The 27,671-nt window shown below is 39.1% G+C and overlaps 1 protein-coding gene across 1 annotated transcript; it reads left to right on the forward strand.

Annotated features, from left to right (window-relative positions):
* Window positions 1–382: 382 nt before the first annotated feature.
* LOC139736986 (uncharacterized sodium-dependent transporter YocR-like) lies at window positions 383–27,671 on the forward strand. The gene is made up of 12 exons (XM_071647659.1): window positions 383–421; window positions 2,048–2,192; window positions 12,518–12,701; window positions 13,573–13,687; window positions 16,142–16,343; window positions 18,903–19,065; window positions 20,004–20,132; window positions 23,340–23,476; window positions 24,335–24,426; window positions 25,737–25,888; window positions 26,652–26,784; window positions 27,362–27,671. Exons 1-12 carry the CDS (start codon window positions 383–385, stop codon window positions 27,560–27,562), a joined length of 1,692 nt encoding a protein of 563 aa, XP_071503760.1. The 3' UTR covers window positions 27,563–27,671.

Below are 27,671 nucleotides of genomic sequence, written 5' to 3' on the forward strand. Positions count from 1 at the left end.
CCAGGAGATTTGACCTGGGCTCTCTTCTACCACTTCCATACAGTTCAAGAGTTCAGAATACTCTAGACCTCTGGCTCTAACGTTAGATCCCAAAAATATTTTTCGAAGGGTACACTACTAGAGTCTAGTACCTAGTGGTAGCTTAAAAAATTTGGACTTTGGTGGTGTTCAGTCTGTATTTAGATTCTGCATGCATGTAGCAATAAAATCTGGAATGACACTGCGATTGAGAGGGCTCTACTACTACTCTTAGTACCCTGTATAAACAGTGGTCCATACATCTTTCGACCATCTCGACCTACAATTGTAGGCACCAAAGTGAAATCACAAAGTTGTGTAGAGAACTGGGCACTTCGGCTGCTATTCAGTGAGAAATTTCGGTATGGATGAAGCAACTGACACGACACCGTTGCAGCCCCAGGTATGGAAACAATTTTTTAACAAATTCTGCTTCACAAATGTTTCTTTTTAATCTTGTATCGTTGTAGAACAAAAGTAGTTGTATACGTATATTGCATGAATTTTTGATCCTACAATATTGTACACTCAATATTCCCACAAAAGTAATTTTATCAATTAGAACAATATGAACTAGACGTCTAATTTGCTTTGTCATTCTTCAGAAGATTTTAAAAAAAATATCTATTTTGGACAAGTTTTACAAGATATAAACATGGTGCTCGAAAGTTTGCAATTGTGGGCATTTTTTTTCAAAGTTTGTCTATAAAATGAAAAAAGTCACATGTCAAAGATATGTTATGAAATATCATTAATATCAATTTCATAAATTTGCTTTATGTAGATTAAGAGTCATTTATTCATTATTTTTCATGTACCATAGACAACTAGGATCTATACATACTCTTAGGTCTGTACAAATGATTTATGTGAACAGCAAATTGCATTGTAACTTCACTTTTATTCTTCCTCTAGTTTTTCATGACCTGTCCTCCATTGATTTTTGTCAAATTCCAGTTCTTTGATTATATTATGATAAACTCAAACAGTAGTAATTTAGCAAATTAGCGTTCACTGTTTGTATATGATATTATGCAAATTATTTTGTTCAATGAGATTTCTAAAGTGTTTCATTACTTCCTTTGTTTACTCTAAGTTGTCATGCATCTTCTTTATCCTACATTGATGAGTTGTGCAGTACTGTACTGAATTCTGGCTACCAATGAATCTATCAAACATTTATTCTAGTACAATGTACCTGGTAAATCCACTTTTATGCCTATCTATTGATTCTAGGATTCGAGATCAGCTAAGGTACACGTACATGTATATATATCGGATATGTACATGTATGTACAAGGCATAATCATGGAGTTACATTGTAGCACTTTTTCATTTTCATTATTATCCCCACTGTTATCAATCATCACTACTATCATGAAAGATGAAAAAAAAAAGATAAATAATTAATGTAAAGAAAATGAAGTTTGCAACCTGATAAGTAGCGTCCATAAGACTACATTTTTGTAAGTAACTGCATGTCATGCAAGTGTGAATGTTTCAAATACAAATGTCACTTGTCCACCCAAGTGAATGGCTACCACTAACAAAGCCCATGTATAGCAAATGGCTAATTGATACATGTAATTCTTGGCAGTTTTAGTCATTTGTATGTATGGTACACAGTCTGTCACAGAGCATGCATTTCAATCTACAAAATGTTCCCAAATGTTTTATAATTTCATATTGGGCTAAAGGTTTATAGAACAACGCTTCAAAAAAGTTACATGCAGTAGCACCTTACTTGCCAAACTGTTGCAGACACATAGATTGCGATTAAATGATTTTACTGACATAGTATTTTAATGGTCTTTGAAAGATTGTACTATCAATGTCACACAAAGAGTGCTCAATGCAGAATGAAAGAAAGAAATACACTGTTGGAAAAGTTGTAATATAACAGAATTTTGTGGACTTACAATTTAGTACCCTTGTACAAAGTAATGCTTATTTCCCTGCTTGAATTACAATCATTTTGATTTCTTTTTTTTTTCTTTCTTTTTCTTGCTTCATCCACTAACAACAACAGCATGAACCACAGTCCGGCCGAATGAATTCTGGGGGTAGCTTCAGAACGACCTTTGGCACGATCCTGACATGTATAGGATGCATGGTCGGCACGGGAAACATATGGCGCTTCCCACGCATTCTGGCCAATAACAGCGGAGACCAAGGTAACTTGGAGATTATGATGGCCGGCACATTTTGCAACCATCAAAATCATCATATCCTCCCCTACCATGTATTAGATTTGAGGATTTTTGACAATCATTTTAACTTTTTTTTCAAGGCCTTTTGGAGCAATGGTTGTGTGAAATCATGTTTTGAATGGACATGCATCTAGATAATGTGCATTTTATAACTTTAGATATTAAAATTATAGTTCTTTTGCAGCTGCTTGGTTTTGAGCACATTTGGATAGATTTGCATTTCAAAATTGTTAGTACATACATTGTACAATAAGTCACAACTTTCTGTTTGTTTGTTTGTTTGTTTGTTTTGTTCTTCATGCAATGCCCAGGTACAGCTTGTACAATTGTACCTGTAGACAGTTTCCTTTAGGAATAGTTTGCCTGTAAACAGACCAAAAGTGTCATCTTCCTTTCTGGCTCGATGATGTTATTGACATATCACTGGTAATAAAAAGTGACCTTTACACAGAGTCTACCAGTTATACTCATAAAACATTTCCAGAGATACTGGATACTAAATTACATGTGTTGGTAATCCACTGCCAATAGCAAAATCAAGGTACATTTCTTAAGGCCAATTTTGGTTTAAATACACAACTTTATTTGTATCCCAGTTCACAATGCTATATTTGTCTATCTGTAAGTCACCGAGACATTTTATGAACACAAACAGACCTAGGGAAATTCCTGCACACAGTTAGCAGTGTGATTCGCTAGTTGCCCTTGTTTCAAGGTTTTTCAAAATGGCAGCCTAACCTACACTGTATCAGTTGATGGAAATTGAAATTTTTTGTTTACACAACATTTGTACTACCTTCTTGACTGTGTCATTGCTTGGTGACTTGTTACTAATGATATCAATTGATGGATTGTATATAGATATTGTCTTTTGTATCGGATTTTACTGTATGTCCCAAGAAGGAAGACAAACACAGCAAAGTGTGGAAGCATTTGTAGCTGTACATAATGTATCTTATCTGGTAAACTTGACCTTGGAAACTTTGTATCTATAGGTACTTGCTTTGTCATGATGATTCCATTTTTATGCACAGCAATTATCAATCAAGACCTAATTATAATTATATACTCGTACAGTTTGTAAACTACTCGACATTGAAGTGTTGTGATTGTCTATGAACAGGAAGATAAAGAATAAAACTGAATACAGATTTTGTTGATCATCTACTTGTTATACGTACAGTATATTATACTGTAAGCTAAAGCAAGATATTTTCCCGGCATGAAATTTTTTGTGACTGGCCACTGGAATTCAATGCGTTAATGTACGTAGAAGAACTTATGTGTGCATTTCGATATATTGTATTGCAAATTTTGACTCTCATGAAATTTGCAAAGCTAAACTGCATGCTTGTTATACAATGTATATCTGGTTTTTCAGTTAGCTGATTCTCTAAGGTAATTAGTGCTAGCCCTGATGTGTACTGGTGTGTCTTTAAAAGATGGGTCTTGTGGTGTGTGACTCATGAGCCCACAGCAGACAAGAAAATGCAGGGCAAATAACCTAGTGAACAGTATGATGTGAAAGTTCCCGGCAATACATACACTATGCAGCAGTATAAAAGAGAAGAAACCGGCCACAATCTTAACCCATGCAGGGAAGAGAATGACTGTGCAAAAAGACCAGAAGCAAATGCCCCCCTCCTCCCCCCCCCCCCCCCCACCAAAAAGAAAGAAAAAAAAAGGACACACACAGAAACACACACACACACCCATACACACTAACCCAGGGGCCACAAGATCAATACACTATTTACATGTATCTCCAGTGTAAACATAATTCTTTTCCATTGACAGTTGAAGAGGTGCTGGTGCATTTACACTGAGGTTGGTTTGTATAGTGATCTACACCATGCTCAGCCCAGTACTATTCACTTCTGGTTGCAAACACACAGCATTTAAATACTTAAATAGTAAATTGATAATAAATTCATAATGTGATGTCATCACATAACAGATAGTTACATGTACGCTCCAGAATGACAGACAGTTCCCATCAATTCCACATAAATGCTGATTTTAGGATAACTCCCTTTGCATCAGGGGTGGATTTAGCCTTGGGGGTGGGGGGGGGAGGGGGTGGTTGACCCAATGACAATGGGTAAATAACAAACAAACAAACAAAAAAAGGTATTCACATATTTGTTGTGTGCTGCCACTTCTTTCCCAAAATCCACAGACAGTCAAAAGACAAAAACAACAAAAACAAAACAAAAACAAACAAAACACACCCTATATCCACTACAAAATGTGGGGGTGCGGGTGGGGGTGTTAACAATACTTCCACATCTCCCCTTTCCATCTGTTTCCAGAACATTCATGTGATGGATAAAAGATGTGTAGAGAACCACCAAGGTTTTCATGCAAATAAGTGCTGATACTGTGCCTACAACTGTATGTCTTTGAAAGAGCTGTGACTCTGTAAAGAAATGTACTGCACACACTCAGCTGACATCCTGTACTGAACACTTTTTAACTAAAATTCCAAACCTGGAAGTACTCGAGTGGAGATCGACGAAGCCACGCTTGTATAGCAGACTTTTGATTTTGTTTATATAGAAATGAAATATGTACTCGCTCTCACACACACACTGACACACACTACTGTAGTATAATACACATTCTGATTACCTATAGTGCTTCGTCTTAGAATGCCACTTGTACTATTTTAGCAAATAAATCAAAACAGCAACCTTGCAAAAAATTTGTGATGCAAATTGATCAAAGGAGATTGTACGGTGATAGTAACACAAAAGTGACAGCAAGTTATTTCTGATAAAAGCTAAAGACAATGAAAACAGTGTACGAATATCAAGTAAGCCAGCTGACAAGAACTCAGCTATGTAAATTTCTTGAGGGGATAATGGTATCAAAAAGACAAGATGTGTATCATAATATTTCCTCGGTGCCTAGATACAATAGGTGAGCTTTTTCATAGAATTGTGGGCATAATCACTGTGACAACTATCCACCGCAAACTTTATAGTTTTCGACTTATTTGAATCATAAAGTCTCTTCATCTCCATGAAAGGACAAGTTCACCTTTAATATTTTTGATTAAGATAATGCAGCTATATATAATAGTAGAATTTATCAGTGAAAGTTTGAGGAAGATCAGACAGTCTGTTCAAAGGTTAGGAATTTTTGAAGTTTCTGTACTGCCATCGCCTGCTGAGAAGACTATGAGTAGTTTTCTCAGCCAGCAATGGTGGCACAGAAACTGAAACTAGTTGTAGTATTACAACTTGTGGTGCCAGTTATACACATACTTTAAGTTTCTTCCTGTATCTGCTTCTCCTCCCCATTGACTTGCAAAATGAGGATGTTGTTTGCTTTTAATATTTCAAGTGGTTGGAGGCTCTTCAAGTTCATGTTTACCTTCTACAGCTCAAAGTCAGAGTCAAATAGATTTTGCTGATCATGTTTCAGCAAAGTCAGACTTGAAATACTTAAAGTACTAGATACTCAGGGAATTCTATTCGAGAATTTCATGTACATATATGTTTTCACAGAACAGGGTGCTACATAACTTTCTATTTTTTTTTTTTAACCACTTGCCCAGTCAGGCAATCAGATTTTCAAATTGTTGCAGAACACTTGCCCGGACATGAACTTTACTTGCCCAAAAAGAAAGTCCAAAAATACAAGAAAACGATAATTATGCCAATACATTGTTTTAATAATAGAAAATCACTTGTAAGCCAAGGGTTTGATAAAACATGATCATTTGAACAAACAACACATATAAATTCACATGTTTTATTCAACACATTGACAAACTTGTTGCAATCAGGCAGGTGGGATGAAAGCACCTCCCTGGTCCGATCAAGTGTTGGTGTTGCATTGCAATTGGACTTCTTTACAGTGTATGTTCGAAAGTGTTGGAAAGTTGCTGAAATGAAATTTATGTAATAGTGCGTTGTGTCTACATGTCTTTGAAGGTCTTTATCGTAGTGCTTGAGTATGTTTGGTTGACTTCTTGGGTTTGGGAGGGGATAGGGAACAAAAAAGGTGGCTTCAAAAGTCTTTCAAAGTATTTTTCCACAATATTCCTGAACACTTGCCCGACATTGACTTTCAGTTGCGCAGGTGGGTAATTGGGCAAGTGCTTACATGTGTATGTAGCACCTTGCAGAATAATGATATTGATCACAGTGTTGTATATAATGTGTGAAGAGATGATGTCATCACCTCACATTACTGCCCTGGGTAAAGTAAAAGGCTCTGTCTTCAAGTGACATTAAACACATCATAGTGTCATAATATTAATCATTAAAGGTCCTGTTTACCTTTGGAAACTGTAGAGTTGTGTGGTTGGTGTTAGAGGGTAACAGATCTACTGACTACCAGCTGGGACGACCCAAATAAAGAGAATATCACGGCGAATCTGGCGTTTCTCTTGTAGCTGTTTAATCTGTCATTTCTGGTGTGTTCACAGTACATTCCAACAACAGGGGTCGCTAGACCACATTAGTGGTCTACAACACTACATCACCCTTTTCCTTTTGTTTTTGTTTTTGTTTTTGTTTTAACTTCAAACATCCTATCATTTTTTTTTTGTATTAAAACTTATACAAAACCATTCTTTCAGAAACGTATGAAATCTGTGCTGTGTCTGTACAATGCACATTATCAGAAATATGGTTTCTTATTCATCATTTTTTTTCAAAAGGTTTCTTTCGAAATAACTCCAGAATTCCAGAAGTTTTGGCTTGAAACACTTGAAACAATTAAAACACGATAACTCTTAAAACACCGAAGTGCTTAAAACACTTGACAGCATAAGGGTGAACTTCACGTTCCAAAAGCTTCACAGTCTGGTAATTGTCTAATATAAGCGCCATATCTTGAGAGTGTAAAAATATGTATAACAATCTGGTGAATAAAACAAGATTGTTGGGTTCACAAAAAAGAGTTCAGAGTTCAGAGTTCAATGTTCAATGTTCAGAGTTCAGAGTTCAATGTTCAATGTTCAGAGTTCAATATTGTGGTGTACCGAGCAGGATACTTGCAACCGGATCAGCATAGCGTAAAATGACCGCGGATTGTGGAGTCCAAAGTTCATATCATGCAATCATAAGTCCAGCATGAACTTTCATGTAGTGTCCATTCAATCTTCCTGAATGTTCAAACTCTTTAGTTCACCAAATCTTTCCTTTTTGTTTCTTTTCTTTTTCTTTTTTTCTTTTTTTGAAAAACTAAACAAGTAAAACCAAAAGGTCTAAAATCTACAAAATAATACGGCAACCGCTCAACGTTCATGGTCGTAGGATCGAACCGGCAGTCGACGTCATCTACCGGATCGTCACGCTCACATCTCGTAGTCCTGGAATCGAACTGGCATTCGACGTCGCCTACCAGATCGTCGCACTGGGGTCCTCCGGAACGGTCGTTGGGGTTGGTTGACATCGCCTGCGTTGTCATCTGCAGGTAGAGCATCGATGTCGACGTCTCGTCGGTCTGCGATGTCGTCGACATCAGAGTCAGGAGGGTCGTCATCATGGCGTACCTCTGCATTCACCTTCTTGAAGAACGAAATGTTCCTCTTTGTGACGTAGTTACCTCTCCTGGCTACGACAGAGTTGCCTTTTCTGCTGACAACGATCAGTGGTCTGTGGTCAAATGGAGAGCTAGCCTTTGACGACTTTGGCTGCCTGACCAGTACAACATCACCTGCTTTCACCTCACTGTGTTTGCTGTTCATAGCTTTGTCAGCATACTGTTTCATCCTTTCCTTTTGGATGTTGTCTCTGTTTCTCATGTTGCTCTCTGCGTCCACTTCATGCAGGGGAAGCGTGATTTGTGGCAGCTCACACTTCATCTCTCGTCTGTTCAGGGCTTGGCACGGTGATGAATTCGTTGTCGAATGGGGTGTGGCTCGATAAGCTCTGAGAAACTTGAAGAGTTGCTGCTTCCAGCTTCGTCTCTCAGTATGAGCTGTTCTGATGACTTTCACAAGGGCTCTGTTAAACCGTTCAACAGCTCCATTAGCTCTAGGCCAGTATGGCGTCACCTTCCTATGGTTGAACCCGAGGTGATCGGCAAATGCACTGAACTCATGGCCACTGAATGGAGGTCCATTGTCACTTTTGACGGTAACCGGCACACCTTGTCGAGCAAATATAGCGTCGAGGGCAGGAAGAGTTGCTTTGGCTGATGTCGAAGAAACTATTTCCACTTCCGGGTATCTGCTGTACTCGTCGATTACAACTAGCAGGTATTCACCTGATGGTAGTGGACCGAGAAAATCAGCCGAGACTTCTTGCCATGGTCCATCTGGGAGGTCCGTCATTCTGAGGGGTTCTGGTCTCTCAGCTCCATCTGATACGGCAGCTTGGCAAGGTATGCATGACCTCACCTTTTCTTCCACCATCTGATCCAGCCTTGGGAACCAAACCTTTTCTCTGAGGAGGCTCTTTGTTTTCACTATTCCTTGGTGTGAGGCATGGGCCAGGTCTACTGCCTTGTTGACCAATTTTGTTGGGAGTACTAGTCTGTTTCCCCTGAGGATCACACCTTCATGCACCGAAAATTGTTCTTTGCTTGACTGGTATGGCTTCAGTTCTGGCCTGTTCCAATGTTCATGTCTCTGTGTCTCGATGGCTGTCATCAGAAGTTGGAGATTCTCGTCTTCCAGTGTGGCTTGCGTAACTTCAGCCAATGTCATAGCTTTGGGTACTGCATGGCTGCAGACATAGTTCAGGTACTGGCTATCTCTGTCTGGTGAGTGTGCTTCTACTTTGTCTGGATGTCTGCTCAAGTAGTCGACTGGGTTTTCCTCATCTCTGCCAGGTCTGTACACCAATTTGCAGTTATATGGCATCAGTCTCAGTCTCCACCGTTCGATTCTGGCAGACATCGGGGTTTGCTTCTCAAAGATCCTGAGCAGAGGTTTATGGTCTGTGATGACCTGGAATTGAGCACCGTACAAGTAGAGGTGGAACCGTTCCACTGCCCACACAACAGCAAGCATCTCTCTCTCCGTCTGGGAGTATCTGGTCTCTGTGTCTGTCAGAGATCTACTTGCATACGAAATTGGTTGGTTGTTTTGACAGAGCATTGCACCAAGGCCTTTGGGGCTCGCATCCACCAGCAGTAGTGTGGGTTTGGTTGGATCAAAGTATGACATTGTCTGTGCGTTTGTCAGTACCTCTTTCAGTTTCTCAAATGCTCTGATTTCCGGCTCTCCCCAAGTCCACTGTACATCCTGATGAGTCAATGCTCGAAGGGGTGCTGTAAGTGCAGCATAGTCCGGGATGAATCTGGATATGTAGGATGCCAGGCCTAGTAGTGACTTCATCTCTTTGGCATTCTGAGGGGCGTCAGCATTGATTATGGCCTCGATTTTCCTTGGGTCTGGGCTCAATCCTTGCCTGCTGAAGACATGGCCATAAAATGTCACAGAGGGTTGTGAAAATTGACACTTTTCTCTCGTGAGTCTGACATTGTGAGAGTTGAGTCGATCTAGCACTGCTTTCAGTCGGGAATCATGTTCAGCCTGATTTTTCCCGTAGATGATTATGTCGTCTGACACATTTTTCACACCATCTAGTCCACTCAGGAGTTCAGCCACGGCAGCCTGAAAAATTTCACTAGCCGAATTGACCCCAAACAGCAATCTCTTGTATCTCCTGAGGCCAACATGAGTGCTGAATGTTGTGATGTATCTGCTGCTTTCATGTAACTCAAACTGGTGGTAGCCTGCTGTGAGATCGAGAGTGCTGAAGACTGTTGCACCATTCATATCCTCTATGAGTTCATCCAGTGTTGGCATTGGATGTCTCTCTCGTTCTATGGCACGATTGGCTTCTCTCATGTCAATACAAATGCGTACCTGACCGTCAGATTTCGGTACTACAACAATGGGGCTGATCCAGGGTGTAGGTCCATCAATTTTCTCAATTATGTCCTCTTTCTCTAGTCTCTCCAGTTCCTTCTCCACGTCCTTTCTCGTGTGGAACGGGATACGACGATGCTTCTGTTGCTTTGGTCTCACCTCGTGATTGATGTGTAGCTTGATTTGCTTTCCCTTCACCTTTCCCGTGCCCTGGAAAAGAGTGGCATACTTCGTGAAGATTTCGTCAGTCAGAGTGGTACTTGTAGATACCTGGTTGATGGTGATCAATTGGAGCACGGATGCAGTCTCAACAAATGGTGGAAAAGCTGGTAAGGCACTCATTTTACTTGTGTACTCGTATTCAAACAAACGAAGGCTACGATTACTGGTACTCACTCAGCTCACTGTAATGTGACGACGTCATGCACACGTTGACACCATGGAAGACAATGCATGGGACTACAGGGATGAATTACTGCATCGCTATCACGTAGTGGAAGCATTCGTTGGGGCCCGCTGATCTACAGCAAACATGGGCTCGTAAGCACATTACAAACTTCTCGTCGCCATTGTAGAGTTGTGTGGTTGGTGTTAGAGGGTAACAGATCTACTGACTACCAGCTGGGACGACCCAAATAAAGAGAATATCACGGCGAATCTGGCGTTTCTCTTGTAGCTGTTTAATCTGTCATTTCTGGTGTGTTCACAGTACATTCCAACAACAGGGGGCGCTAGACCACATTAGTGGTCTACAACACTACAGAAACAGTGATTTAGAAAATTTTCAAGATATCACATTTAATGCATAAGTCTCTTGTACCACAAAACATCCTATCACAAATGTTCGCGATAAAGCCTAAGATATAAGGAGATATCTGTATTTTTCTCAATAAACCGTAACTGTAGACGGTTAAGTCTTGAAATATGTGACCCGCTACAACAAAAAGGTCCTAAAGTCGCGCACGGTCGAAGCCGTGAAAATCGAGTTTGAAGTCAGAGCATTAAAATTGGTCAAAACTTACGATTTTCTGATTTTGATATATTATGGGAGTCTAACATGTTTTCTATCATCTGTCAAAATTTTGAAGCAAAACGATCAATGGAAAGACCCAAAAATAGCGTTTTTCTGAGCCATGTTTTTTGGCGTTTCAACGAAGCAGAAACTGGTTCGAAAATTTGGATTGAGCGCCACAGATAGGTTCCGCCCCTAACAACGACCAGAGTGATCTCATTGGTCAGTTTGCTGCTTGCTGCTAACCGAAGCGTGAAGCTCGCACACTGCCCAGTCGACTGGTGCCTGCGGGCGGGTGCGCTATGCTCAGCTGCTTCTCACATCCTGGTCACTGATTGGTTGGTGAGGAGACCGCCGACGTTGATGTGCTTGAATGAACTCTTCGGGGGTTGCTAGGGCTTACCTTCTATTGTCCAGAGGTGAAAACTAACTGGCGTGTCCCTTGATCGCGATTTCGTCGAAAGGAAGACTTTTAGGGCGCTTTTCTCGAAACAGTGATTTTCCAGACGTCTCGACATGCTCTCTTTTAAACATCGATATCTCCGCAGCCGATTATTTCTATAAAATGTGTTATATATCAATTTAAAGCAGAAAGATTAGGGGATTATATCGTGCGGTTTTCAAATAATCGACCTCGCCCGACTTTAGGATCATTTTGTTGTAGCGGGTCACATATTTTTATCATAACTATTGTTCACATATTGTATATATTTGACAATACTTAACATCGATTTGACCGATTCAAATTTTACAGTGGTTGTTTCCATCCCCAACTTGCTATTTTTGAACTATTTTAAAGCACTAATGGTGGGTTTTTGTTTTATCTGCAAATGGTAAATTGTGCCTTTAATAAACCTTGTGGAATGACCCAGCCACAACCTCTTGTACTATACCTATCACTGTACATGTGTAGATTGATGGAATACATTCATTATTATCATTATTATTATCATTATTATAATAATGATTATTATCATTATTATTAGTAGTAGTAGTAGTATTATTATTATGATACTTATTATTATTATTATTACTATTAGTATTATTATCATGATACTTAATATTATTATTATCATTATTATTATCATTATCATTATTAGTATTTTATTTAGGGCTGTTGAGCTTTCTCTTTTAAGGTAGATTTTTTTTTTTTTTTGCTTCAATGTATGCATTATCAAATATGTTTCGAGAAATGCTAAATTTCAGTTATCTCAATATCAAACTTTAATGTGTGGCAAAAGGTAGGCCCATGTAGACAGATTCTGCACAAGCCCTGGGCCATCAGCTCCTAAAACAGTTTCAAGAAAAGGATCTTTGGATATTTTAGCCCCAACATTTTATTTTGCCTGTCTACACACCTTGGTCCATACTCTTCTTTACAGTGGAGTTTGCGCCCTCGTAGTCAAGAATTTTTCCCCTTTTTGTGACCACGCCTTACAGGATGCCTCCAGTTTATGTTGGTCTGGGTCGTCTTCCTCTTCATCTGGTCCATTCCTCTCATCCTGATCGAGTATGGCACCGGGCGCTACACCAAGAAGGCCACCATCGGGGCCTTCACGGAGCTGATCGGGCCCAAGAACGGCTGGGCGGGGGCCTGGGTGGCCCTCGTTGACTTCGGAATAAGGTACAGATTTGTTCAACCTCAAGCTTTTTCGTCATACTGGGTATCACTTTCAAGCAGCATGTCTCTGGAAACCATGAGATATTTGCAAGTTTAATACACTATAGTACATTTTATTTAATGTGTGCTTTAATTCCCCCCCTGGCTTGATATGTATGCTTTGAAATTGAATTATTATTATCTTTCTTTATACAAATATAGATAACTATGTTATAATCATTAGACCATGCAAAATGTTATTAGTTGGGTCATACCAGTTTCTGTAGAAACTCTTATTCACATTGTGACATAATGACAAAATACACCTTCTATGCATGAGATTCATTACTTGGCACAGAAAGTCAATGTCTTATCAAGTCAGACTAAAGCTCCTCATAGTTTAATCTGCTGTGTCCTGTGCAAACTCAATGGGAATTTAAGAATCTCACATGCACAGGGTTAAAAGGTAATTTGCCAATGAAAGTTGAGAATTGACTCTCTTGTAATATACTGGTTTATTAAAAAGCAATTAATTCTTGCTATGTTTTTTTCAGTGTGTAGTGGCTGGTTATGGAGTAGTAGACTTTAAGAAAGGTTTGTTTTCATTTCAAGTGATGAACCCAAAATTCCATGAAAGATTCCAGATATGACAATGACTTAAAGTTTTCTCTTGTTGTGTCCTTTTTTTTAAACCAAAGCTGTACACATGCTCATTGAAATGTGTATTCATTTGTTTGCTTTCATTCTGTATACAACGTACGTCTAGTTCTTCTTCTATTCATATTTGCCAGCAAAGTCCTCTGTTGTTTTTTTCCACTAGAATTGACCAGATACATGTGTACACTTGCCTGTGCAACACCCATAAATGTTTACAACCTAAATTCCCCATCTATAGTGGTTACTACTGTGTCATCGTTGGCTGGTGTATCTACTACCTCATTTTCTACATTGGCCACGACCTTCCCGAGAGCCTGACTGCAAGCAACCAAACGTTTCAAGACTTTGCCGTGGTTAGAATCTCACTTTGTTATTTTTACACTGATTATCATTGAATGTGTGACATATTTGGTATTATTGTTAGAAGTAAAAATTCCCATCTTAACATCTTTATTTGCTTATTGTCCATATTTTCCTTTTCTTTTATCAGAAATCTAAGGCTATCATCCTATTTCATCTAATGGCATAGAGCTACATGTAAACACTGTCTTATACAGCTGAATGTGATATGTGAATTGACCTGTGTAAAACGACTACACTGTATTTGCCTGCAATATTGCCACTTATAAAGTCCTTTGGGCAAAAATTCACAAGAATGACCAGCATCTGTTTTTGCTTGTACATTATGTGTATTATCATCTGTGTACTGTCTCTCTTTTGCACTACATTTTTGGTTTGAGTGCATGCAATTTGTTTGTTATAGTTGTTTGTTTGTCCAGTGAACCTTATAGGTTTAAAGGTGCTCTTCAGTTTCTGGTGAACCATAGTGCCCAAAATAACATGCCCACCATGTAATGTAGGATAGAATGGGTGTCGTACAAAACTTTTTTTTTCTTTGTTGGCATTGACAAAGCTCTGCCTTAATGCTACATGACTACATGATATTGAGGATTAAAACACAGATAATTAGTTGGAATATTTGTACTTAGTTGTAGTCCACACTGGAACCAATTCAGGGCAGGATGTAAACATTGTCACAACACGAAGCATATTCGAGCTGCCAGTGACGAGGCAGAAAACATAGAGGGTGACTGGCCATGATGTAGCAGAATTTCCTGTTTGATGTGTCAACAAACTTCCCAAATCTTCATCAAGTGTTTGTTCTGATATTCGTGGCTGGGATATGCTGAGAGGTTAATTATAACACATTTTGTAAGCATGCTGGCTGTTACAAGTTTGCACCATAACTAAGTTCTCATGCTCCCTTCAAGTCAAATCAGTAAATCACCCCCACCCCCTTTCCCTCCAACCTCCCCCCCCCCCCCCCCCCGAAAAAAATAGAGAAAAAAATATGGAATATGTGAAAAGGTGCAGTTTAATGGGAAAATGGCAGTTCGATGACGGGCAAAAGTGAAAACGCAATTTCTTTTGATTAGTAAAGTTATACAGTGGTATGAACCTGTACTTTCCAAACTTTGACAACATAGAAATCAACGCTCAATAATGCCCCAATCAAGGTTATCAACAGGAAACTTTGTCTGTTTTTTATTTCAATTCGATAGTCATATGAGTAGAGGCACTTGTATTTATACAATCTGAGTTTTTAGGGCATGTTTTGTTTCCATGGATGAGAGCTCCCAAAATTGAGCAAACTATTGAAACTCTCAGGACAGTGTACAGTATATGCCTGAAAGTACCTGTAAGCATGTTGACATTTTATGTAATTTAGATGTACAAAAAGTCATGTATGTACACTTTGTATTTGAAAGTATATCAGTATGAATGATAGTTACACTGTGATCCTCAAGCAAACCCCTTTTGTCCTAATTTATTCAAAACTATGAAATCACTCTGAGAGCACAGACCTCTGCCAAGTAGCCCATTTCTATCCATACACACATGCTGAAAATGGCCCTTATTTCCTAATGATTAAAAGAAGCTTTTTTGCTGTGTCTGGAGTATACGTCATTCAGCAGCTTTATACTGCACACTGCACCTAGAATGCGCCCTCAATGCGCCTATGTACATCTCAAATATGCGCAGCTTGAACTCCCTCTTTTGTTGGCCCTATGTATTTACCAATGATAATCCTTCAAAAAAAAAAAAAAAGTCATAAATACAAGATAGGTATCCTTGATTCAGACAGTTATCCAGGTCACTACCAAACTTTAATCATCTGCTCATAGTGTCATTATCGACTTTTTCTGTAAGTTTCAGCCAAATCTGTTCGCAACTTTTTAAGTTATTTTGCAAATAGACAGACAGACAGACAAACAAACCAATGCTGGCTGAAACATACGTGTAGCCTTCTTGGTGAAGGTAACAAACCTTCTATCCAGCATGGCAGCTCAAAAAAAATTATAGTAATAATAATTGAATAAAGCAAAAAGGAAAGAAAGATGAAAGTTTTGCAGTGTTGTATAGACCGATTCGGGTTCGTTGAGGGCAGCAGACAATTCGTGGCACTGGGCGCAGCCATGAGCTCATTTTGAGGTGTCTTAGCCGACCCCCCCTCCTCTCCCCCACCCCCGGGCAACATGTTTATCACGCACTTGTAACAAAGGTTCGCGCACTAAGCAAGCGTTCGTGCACTCATTACGAGACGCCTATTGGCTAAAACAACCATGCATCAGTTTTTCATTCCATGCGCGGAAGGCGGTGGGGGAGAGGGGAGGGGGGAAGGTCGGCTGAGATACTGCGTAATGGCGCTTCCCATGCCAAAAATACACATAGCGCGTCATAGAATCGGTCTATTCCTGGTGAATCCTCAAAACTGCATTACACTTTTGTGATCTTGTGTCCATCAGGACTCCGACTGGCCACTTCTCTACCACACCGTCGCCATCTTGCTAGCCGGCTTGACCGTCCTCTGGGGGGTCAAGAGCATCGAGGTGGTCTGCTCGGTCATCGTCTCGATCTTCCTCGTCCTCGTCGTCGTCTGCTTCATCTGGAGCATGACGCTGCCCGACGCAATCAGCGGTGTCCGCTTTATGTTCACGCCCGACTGGGGTAAGTGCACCTTTAACAACAGTTTACTAAAAGCTACAAAAGATGTACACTCAGCACAGTCATGGTTAAGTACTATACTGATTTGGAGCTGAAAACGAATGATATGGAATTTCACAATAAGGATACACATTTTGTGGCACTGAGTTCTAACTATTACAATTTTATGAAATGACTATTGCGACATACCAGGTTGGCAAAAATCACATTATTTTCTTTAATGTCACTTTTGATATTTTTCATCAAGTCATGTGACTATTCTTTTTTTTTTGGCGTTTCTGTGTACATCCCCAATGACTGTGAATATTGTGAAATTTATGTGGATGGATAATGATTGCACTCCAGTGAGTTTTGTCTTATGTGATTTTACCTTTAAATGTGAAATGAAATCTGAATTAGAATGAAATGTCATTCAGATCTTCTTTCTTTTCTTCCTTGCTGAGTGTAGGTTGGCAGTTACTAGTAGGGAGAGGCATTCAATATGCTGATCATGAATTCTTCGAGAGTACATAGCAGTGACTGAAATCAACAGTAAAGTTTGATATTAAAGCTGAAAGGCTATGCAAGTTATTATTTACCCTCCCCCCCCCCAATAAAAAAAGAATAATTAACAACAGACATGAAATTACAGTTTTAACTTTCAGCTTGATATGATTGTGTCAAAGAATGGCCACACACAATTTGTGTTGGAGGGCACAATAAAGAATGTTCCTTCTGAAGGGTTTGAAATGCTGTTGAGGAAGACTATAATACTTTAAAGAAAATTCCACAAAATATTATTTCATATGAAAAGTTCACATTCACTGGACTTGTTACTGATATATTATGTTGAGGGTAATATTCTTCTCCCTGATTTCAGTGCTCTTTCATTATGCTAGAAATGTGAAACTACAACTTGTATGTTGAATTTCTTTATCTTCACTATATCATTGTGTATATGAGATGTCATGATCTGTAGTAGTCTCCTGAACCACCAGTTTTGTCACCAAAACTTCAAAAATTCATAAAATTTTGAACGGATTGTCCAATTTTCTTCAAGTGGTCACTGCTGTATTCTACTAATATGGCTGCATTCACTCAACCAACATGCATTTTGGGATGTCATTCCTTTATTAAATGTGTGTGGTTATTGTCTATAATCTGTCTCACTATATTTTTTATTAGCTCACCTGAGCCAAAGGCTCAAGTGAGCTATTGCGATCGCCCTTCGTCCGGCGTCCGTCGTGCGTCGTGCGTAAACTTTTTACATTTTCATCTTCTTCTTGAAAACCCCAAGACCGATTTTCATCAAACTTGGCAGGTAGCATCCCTAGGGGGTTAGGAACTCAATTTGTTAAAATGGGCACCATGCCCCACCCAGGGGGCCCCCAGGGGGGCCCAAACCCCCCAAAATTAAGGAATCTGTAAAAATCTTCTTCTCTAGAACCAGAAGTGATAGAGCTAAGTTAATACTATGAGTTAGTACATTGATGACTGTAGTTTCAAGTTTGTTCATGGCAAAATTAGGGGTGTCCCCCTTGGGACCCAGGGGAGGGGGGTGGGGAGGGGTTCTAATGGGGCCTAAATTGTACATTTTCATCTTCTTCTTGAGAACCCCATTACCCATTTTCACCAAACTTGGCAGGTAGCATCCCTAGGGGGTTAGGAACTCAATTTGTTAAAATGGGCACCATGCCCCACCCAGGGGGCCCCCAGGGGGCCCAAATGCCCCAAACTTAAGGAATCTGTAAAAATCTTCTTAACCAGAACCAGAAGTGATAGAGCTAAGTTAATACTATGAGTTTGTACATTGATAACTGTAGTTTCAAGTTTGTTCATGGCAGAATCAGGGGTGCCCCCCTTGGGACCCAGGGGAGGGGGGTGAGGAGGGGTCCTAATGGGGCCTAAATTGTACATTTTTATCTTCTTCTTGAGAACCCCATGACCCATTTTCACCAAACTTGGCAGGTAGCATCCCTAGGGAGTTAGGATTTCAATTTCTTAAAATGGGCACCATTCCCCACCCAGGGGGCCCCCAGGGGGGCCCCAAACCCCCAAAATGAAGGAATCTTTAAAAATCTTCTCTAGAATCAGAAGTTATAGAGGTAAGATAATACTATGAGTGAGTACATTAATGACTGTATTTTCAAGTTTGTTCATAGGAGATCAAGGGGTGCCCCTCTTGGGGGCAGGGGGGGGGGGGGGGGGTTGGTTGGGAAGGTCCAAATGGGGACCTGAATTGTACATTTTCATCTTCTTCCTGAAAACCTCATGATGTATTTTCATCAAACTTGGCAGGTAGCATCCCTAGGGGGTCAGGATCTCAATTTATAAAAATGGGCACCATGCCCCACCCAGAGGGCCCCAGGGGGCCCCAATCCCCCCCCCCAAATTAAGGAATCTTAAAAAATTTGGGCCCTTATTGTACAGTTTCATCTTCTACTTGAGAATGCCTGGTCAAATTTTGGTAGAGCTGTGAATAATTTAGATTAGTGACTGCGTGAAAGGTGAACTTGCGATACTCGGGTGAGCGCTAGACCCGCGGGTCTCTTGTTTCTTTCTCTTTCTTTCTCTAAATTTCAGCCCAGTTTGGCAATGCAAGGATGTGGGTGGATGCCATAAGCCAGAACGCATTCGACACGGGCGCAGCTGCCGGTCTCTTTGTGTCCTACTCTGCCTACATGACGGCTGATCATGGCATCGTTCGCTACGGCAACTTCATCCCAATCGGCAACAACTTGGTCAGGTATATAGTTCTAACTTGCCACCTGTTGATACGTAGGTACTGAGGATACGGATTACTTTAAAGGGCTGCCAACTGCACCTGTAACAACTGAAACAAGCACACAAGTATACAATGTACCTGTTGATATACTGAGGCTTTTAACCCATTGAGGACAGTTTGATTTTGCCACAAAACGCATTTCCCATAGACGCTTGCCCAAGTATACTCAAGACTCCTCCCCAATGGGTTAATCACTCATGGGGTACCAACTGCACCCACACCAAACATTTAAACAAACACACACGCACTATGATTGAGCCCATCATATATATACATGTATATATATTATATATATATATATATAGTTTACTGGCATCATGATTAAGACTGACCATTTATCAGCTCTCAGCTAAGATTTTTTTTTTTCTATGTAAAAAAGTTGAAATACAGAGAAGACATTGTGTATTGCATTATCATAAAAAACAACACAAAATAAAAAAAAATATTGCCCTGAAACAGTACAGTGCATTGTTAGTGGCACTGTTTTGAGAAAGAACATTTTGTGCATCTGGGTGTACACATCTTCAAAGACTCATTTTCCCCTTTATCAACCTCTGCAAATGTATGTACAGGGCGCAGCATTAGCACCTACCTGGGGCAAGTGAAATTGTATCTCGGGCAATTGAAAATATTAGAATGCTAATACAGTGTAGTTACTCTTCTGATCAGGCAAGTAAAATGTTGATTTTAGCATGAAGATCAAAAGCTCCTCAAGTCAATTGATTCATTGTTGCCATTTTGGCGACTAGTACTCTTTTTTTTTTGTTCTTGCAAGTAAAGATTTGAGAATATTTTTGTGATTTTACCTCCCCAATGGGCATGTGAGAGAAAAAAAAAATATTGGGCCCTGTTATGTATATAACGATGTGGATGTGTATCTTTTTGTACCTCCACCATAGTCTTATCTGTGGCATGCTGACATACGCCACTGTCTTCTCAACGCAAATGGCAGAGAACAGGACCCAGACGGAGATTGTCGAGCTGCTGAAGACAAACGGTCCTGCAAACACAGGGCTCACATTCATATGGTAATGATCGCTGCTTCAGATTCGCATTTATGCCTGCGGTACTTAGCTTCGTGATGTATATATGTTCCACTTGGTCTGAAGCCTGCCATGTTCGCTTCATTAATCAAAATTCAAGTGCATCTGGAGTTTCTTTACTACCCCGTCATTACAAATGCATTGTCATGCAGCACTATGCAAAAACACTTTGACAATAAACCTGGTGAGATCAAAAGTTTTATTGCCAGCGGATTGTATTGTTGACGAAACCCCTCCCACACTTCTTTGTATACATGTGTACCTACACAATTCTTGTTGATTTTTTGTTTATAATTACAGTATCATTTGCAATTATAATGTTTTCTTGTACAGGTAACATCTGGGATACCTTTTTTTAAAGAGCTTGCTTGTTTGTTTGTTTGTTTATTTTTGTAACAATTTTTGCATATTATATGAATAAAGTGTAATTTTTTGTTGTTGATGTTGCCTTTTGTTTAAACCATGATTCTTACTACATGCGTACTTGCAATATGTGTCATGGATATTACATTTGTAAGCCACATATAAGTCTGCTATTGAATAAACATCTCAGTAGCTCATATTGTTCTCTTCACCCTTGTTCAGAACAGATTCTTGTTTTCTCCCAGGGGGAGGGGGACCCTGTCGTCTAAAGCACAACTTTTGAAGCATGTCAATTATCATATTTGTTATGTATTTGTCCTACCAGCTTTGGTTGTGCCTGGGAACAGTCTTTATGTTGGGCTCAGAAAAGGGATGTGTTTTGTTTGTCTGTTTGTTTGTTTTGTGCTTTCAGCATGAAGATGATGAATCCAGCGCACAGTGTGAGAGTCAGATATCGTAATGGTTGATAGAATTTACCACTGACAAAAGGGATTTTTTTTTCTTCGTTTTTTTTAAAGCAGGCATGAATGGTTCCATAATGGTTTTGGCATACTTCCCATCAGCTTTCAATGTACTGTGGTATTGTCTTTTGTGAATGAGCATGCACAAAGATAGTATAGCTGTGTCCATAGATTGTTTATCCTGATATAGCCCATGAAAAGTCAAGCAGTACTAACAGCAGTATTATTTTCGAACATGGTGTCATGAAAATTCTTGCCTGCTTCTCATCTATAAAACTAAAGACAGAATTCATGATGTGATTGGGAATAGAATATCTTGGGGGCTTTAGTCTTGTAAAGGAGTTATAGTTTGCTGTATAAAAATCTGTGATTATTTGACACTCTGTGATTCTAGTGCCCAAAACAAAAACAAAAACAAACAAAATCACTCATGCTATTATTGTCCCCGCAGAACGAGTTCGAGCAGGGGACTATGAAACGGGCTCCGTACGTGTGTGTGTCTGTGTGTCTGTCCGTCCTTGCGTCCGTGTGTCTGTCCGTCCGTGTCCGTGTGTGATCAAAATGTTCAAAATGCTACTCCTTCGCCATTTCTAACCCGATTTTGATTCTGTTTGCTTTATATGATAGCACTACATGGGAGCTTCAAAACTTCTACACAGAATTTCAGTTGTGACCTTTGACCTTGACCTTTGACCTATATTGTACATTTTGCTTCAAAATGCTACTACTTCGCCATTTCTAACCCGATTTTGATTCTGTTTGCTTTATATGATAGCACTACATGGGAGCTTCAAAACTTCAACACAGAATTTCAGTTGTGACCTTTGACCTTGACCTTTGACCTATATTGTACATTTTGCTTCAAAATACTACTCCTTCGCCATTTCTAACCCGATTTTGATTCTGTTTGCTTTATATGATAGCACTACATGGGAGCTTTGAAACTTCTATACAGATTTTCAGTTGTGACCTTTGACCTTGACCTTTGACCTATATTGTACATTTTGCTTCAAAATGCTACTCCTTCGCCATTTCTAACCCGATTTTGCTTCCGTTTGCTTTATATGATGGCACTAGGTGAGGGCTTCAAAACTTAGACCTTTGACTTCTTTGACCTCTGACCTTGATTTTTGACCTGTATTGTACATTTTGCTACCAAATGCTACTCCTTCGCCATTTCTAACCCGATTTCGATTCCGTTTGCTTTATGTGATGGCACTAGGTTAGGGCTTCAAAACTTCTACACAGAATTTTGACCTTTGACTTCTTTGACCTTTGACCTTGATTTTTGACCCATATTGTACATTGGCTACAAAATGCTACTCCTTCGCCATTTCTAACCCGATTTCGATTCCGTTTGCTTTATGTGATGGCACTAGGTGAGGGCTTCAAAACTTCTACATAGAATTTTGACCTTTGACTTCTTTGACCTTTGACCTTGATCTTTTTACCTATATTGTACATTTTGCTACTAAATGCTACTTCCGGCGGGGACATATATTACGCACCGCGTAATTTCTACTTTTCCTTGTTATCATTATTATTATTTTGTCCACATGAATTCACCATCACTAGGGAAGTGTCACTAAGTAGCAAAACCAAAAACATGGTTTCATACTTTTATCTGACAGCCTGTAGCACAAATACATCCACCTGTTTTATCAAGTTGTTTGCAATGATGTGTAATTTTTATGCATTATGTTTCGTCGTTACCAAATCAGGCAAACATCAGACAAATGAAGGGCAAACTTGAAAGGCACTATGTCAACAGTGTTTCTGGTTTGGAAATAAAACAAAATCTGAGCTGTGTGATCACCCCATGACATCACAGTCTCTGCCATTGTGCAAATATGAAGGTGTAATGAAAAAAAAAAAAGGTTTGAGAATACGATAGTATCAGCGTAATTCTGAAAACTTGTTTATGCTGGATTTTTTTTTTCTTCACATATATGAATTATTATCATCATATGTCACAGTCAGCAAAGATCGGCAATTTGTAAAATTACGCCACCGCAATGTCAAACATCCTCTTCAAGGTTTTATTCAATAGTTATTCAATAATATGAATTTGTTTAGTGCCCATTACAAAAAAATTCTAAGCTCTTTGCAGTTCAAGATAACATCGAGTGAACACTACTAACTCCTAAAAGAAGCAACATATACATGTAAGTAAATTACAAGTTCGAATAATACATAAATTACATGATCATCAATATTCTTCAAATAGGTGAATCCTGAGTTGCCACAGATTGATACTTCTTGAGAAGAAAGTATCCGTGGATAGTGAAACTTCTTTCAATTTATATTTCGATCTATTGCTTAAAAATGCATTTCTTACATTTTGCTGATTGTCGGTGCTCCTTTGCAGGTTTCCCCTCCTCTTTGAGCAAATTCCAGGAGGCAGATTTTTCTGCATCATCTTCTTCATTGCCCTGATGTTTGCTGGATTGAGCTCCCTGCTGGCCAACATCGAGCTCTTTGTGAAAATCTTGGAAGACTTTGGAGGTAGGTTACAAATTGTAGTAACTAGCTTTAATTTGCTGAAGCCCCATTATCTAGTTTCTATTTTTAGTAGAACTTCTTCTGAAGTGTTTGTGTGCATATATGCATGTGAGCAAAAGTACAAAATCTTTGAATTTCAAGCAGTCCCAATTCTCGAGACAAAACTTGTTGCGAATATTCTGGGAATAATTTCCACCCTCACTTATTTTGTGCATAGTATTAGGATTGTTTTTTTTTTCAGTGCTGTAGTTTCAAAGTGGGTATAGTAAAGTGAAAGTCACTCTCGTAATGCATAGCAAAGCCATCTTCACGATGAGGGATTGTCGGAATTAGATACCCCCCTCCCCACTTGATTGTTTTCGAAAACACAAAATCGTTTTTTTCATCACTAATTACAAAATGTACACGTCTGCTTTATTCAGTCATCAGTGTTAGTTGATTATTGTACCAATATTGTACCTTGTGAATGATATGAATATTTCTTCTTCAAATTGTGTGAAAAAAAGAAGAAGATATGTGTGTATATTTGAAGAGTTTTATTGCAAAATGAGCTAAGCTCCATAATTTACACATTTCAAAGTAAGTTCATCATCAGATAGAGCAAAATCAAACCTTTCCAGTAATACCTCACTTGTGACATAACAAGGAATATTCTGGAAATCATGTTTAAAAATGTCCTGTATTTTCTTATTGTTTTCTTTGTTTTTTCACAAATATCTCAACTTAACAAGAATGGAGTTGGCTCGTTTTGTGTTAAAACTCTTCATTTGTTATTCAAGAATATTCATTTATGGAAGTGACTTTGAATGAGGATTGGATTCTAGGTGTTTGAAATGTTCTGATTCTTCTTTGTCTCTGCAGTGAAACGAAAGTTTGCAACCCTTCTGTGCTCCACCGCTCTCTTCCTGTTGGGCGTCGGTTCAGCAATTAACCTCAACTTCCTCATCAATCAGGTGACCGCAAGCAAGCCAAAGTCACATGATCTCTCACCTGATCCCTTGGACTTTGGGAAGTCCGCATGTCTCATATATCAAATGACCATGCACTATATGTCAATATCACGCGACTCTGTATTTGGCTCGCCTTCATGTGACATCAATTAGGTGGACATATATATGTTGGTATCAGTGATCATGCAACTTTGTGTGGGATTTGCAATTCAGCATATATCATGACCTCAGATGACTGTATTTATACATCACACTCTCACAGCTGTACATTGGATATTATCTGCTTATGGCTTATGAGTTTTGCATATTATGAGACATCAGTTTGATGGCAATATTACATGCGTTGCTATTGCACAACTTTGTATCTGTCTGGGCTGAACAATATATCAGAATTTAGTCTGATTATACCATACAATGATATGATGTTTATGTCAGTCCATACTCTTTGATAGATTGCTAGGCTTGTGAATTCTGCTACATGTACCTAGGTGACTACATACTTGGTGCCATTATACTGTACATATTTTATATCACAATTACAAAACCTCACCTTACTCTCATTTGGCACTTCAATAGATTTTTGGCAGAACGTCTGTCTGTATGCACTCAAATATCTGACAAATACAATTTAAAGTAATGTAGTATTACAATGTCATTTAACCTCTCTTGGTCCTGTATAGACCACATGTAGATCTGTGAGAGATATCATCATTGGAGTTATGCTATCTATAACCATGCAATATCTTTGACTAAACAGTGGGATCTTGTTTGGACAGGCATTTATCGGTATTCCGAGCAAGAGGCTGTTAAGATATGAACATATAAATAATCATATGTTCCAATCATCATCTAGAATCAATAATTACATGTACATATATACCTGTAGTGTAAGCCTATTATTTCCTGAGTAGCCAGGTACATATACACATGATTTTCACAGGAGTATTTAAACATGCGCACATTATGCAAACGATATAGACAAGAACATGAAATAAATTATACATATATGGAAATAAAAGTACACATCAGTATGTTCACATTTTACAAATCACTGACCAAGACTGGCTGCATACTACTCCAGCAGTTTGTGGCAAGAATTTGAAATATATAAGATGACAATCACAAAGTTAACACCAATGCAGGATGTTCAAAGGGGATGGAGGGGTGGTTGACTAAAATTTGCCGTATCAGTAAAACCTTGAGCCTAGACTAGCATCTCAACAACACTGTAAGATTGCTGTAAGATTTTCTGCTTTATTACTTAATTTGTATTTATGACTTTTTCCTTTTTTTTTATTACTGTATTTCTAAAGGACTTTGTCTGGGGATTTGGACTTCTCATCTCGGGCCTGATGTTCCTCTACATGGTGATACGATTCGGTGTGCGGAAATTCCGCCGCCTCATGTTCAACGAGTACAGCAACAATGACTGGCATCTATATGGCATATTCGATGTGCTCGTCTTGTAAGTATCAAGTTTTCGCACATTGTTGGAACTGTGTCCACTGGTTGCACAAAAGCTGCATGTAGTATATGTCTGGGTGTAGTTTATAATTGCTGCCTTTATATTCCCTTGTAGAAAGATAACCTGCCACTTATCCTTTACCCAACCTCTTGATAATTGGATAACATGTTACTATACATAGACACCAAATACAGACATACATATAAATTTTGTACGTACATACTTCAATTAATATGCATCTGTTTATTTCTTTCTTTTTTTTTACACCAATATAGTGATATAGTGTACAGGGTGCTCCCGTTACAATGGACATGGTTTTAATGAAATTTTGTTACAACGGAAGTAGAGATTCAGATCCCAAAATATTTATCATAAAGATCTATGGTGCAAAATTCCCTTAAGCTACGGACGTACAAAGAAATTTCTAAATAATGACTGAAAACTGTCATTACTATATAAAGGACTTTGTTATGACCCGAGTCACCTGTGTAGCAGTAGTCATCAGCAGTGACATGGAGCAACAGTAAACCTGTTTTGTAGACAAGTGTCATGCACATAGGCTTATTCTTCTGTAACTGAATTGGAGGAACTCGTTCGGATCGTAACCAATCTCCCACTTCTTTTTTTTAATCCATGGAGAGAAAGTGTGGTACTTTATAGGCATCCTGAGTTGGTCTGTGAATCAGTTCCTAGTTTCTCCTAATCTCATCCCATTTTGGGGGGGTTATCATTCTTCTTTTTCTTTTTCTTCTCCTTCTCGCAGAGTGGTGGCCCCCATCGAGGCCGTCGTCCTCATCGTCTGGTGGGGGGTGGACACCATCCAAGCCTCCTTAGAGCCGGGAGCAGAGCCCTGGTACCAATTCTCACCGGAGAGCTTCATGGCTACTATTGTACAGGTATTGATAATGACACCCTCCCACTATTAAAGGCATTATTTACTATTTGCTGATGAAACAAAAACTCGGCTTTAGTACTTAAATGTAGTTCTGAAATGTGAGTTAGGGATAGAAACAACCAATGTAAAAATGTTAATCAGTACAATCAATGTTAAGAATTATTAAATATATATAATGTGAACAATAGTTGTAATAAAATTGTTTTTAGAACAAACCGTTTACAGTTATGGTTCTTGAGAAATATAGTGATGTCTCCTCGTATTTTAGGGTTTATTGCAAAATGTTTATATTGTAGGATGTATTGTAATACAATTGACCTACACATATGCATCAAATGGGATAACTCGAACAATGTTTAAAACACTGCTTCCAGTGGTTAACAGTACCTTTAAACCTCCCACTCTTGAAGATCAAGGCGTTGCCGTAAAGAACTTCACACTGCTAATTTCTCATCACATATTATGCATTGAGTAGCTGGATGCTTTCAAAACTTTGTTTCCCTGTCGTGTATCATTCTCAGTGTGCTTTCTAATGATCTGTTGTTGATTTTGTTTCGTGCGTTTGTAAAATATTTCAGTGGGTGGGGTTCCTCGTCATTCTCATCGCGGTCAACATGATTTTCGTCTACTGCGTCGCTCCTCGTCGCGAGCAGAAGTCGCTGCCAGTTACGCAGACGCACCTTTACTTCAACTCCAGGGAGGACAGGGAACCCATGGATAAAGTCAACTCGCAGGCATACAACTACAGCACTTTCGACACGCGGGAAAGCTCTGCGTGATCGCAGTGGTGAAGATGCAATTATTTTCTGGACTCAATGCTTTTTTTATGCTCCTTTATTGTTGTGCCTTAGCTACATCATCAAAGGGTAAACTAGTATGTATTCTTTT

The sequence above is a fragment of the Diadema antillarum genome, unplaced genomic scaffold (genome assembly GCF_040938485.1).
Source record: "Diadema antillarum isolate AM-2024a unplaced genomic scaffold, OU_Dant_1.0 seq00000675_RagTag, whole genome shotgun sequence".
NCBI lineage: Eukaryota > Metazoa > Echinodermata > Echinoidea > Diadematoida > Diadematidae > Diadema > Diadema antillarum.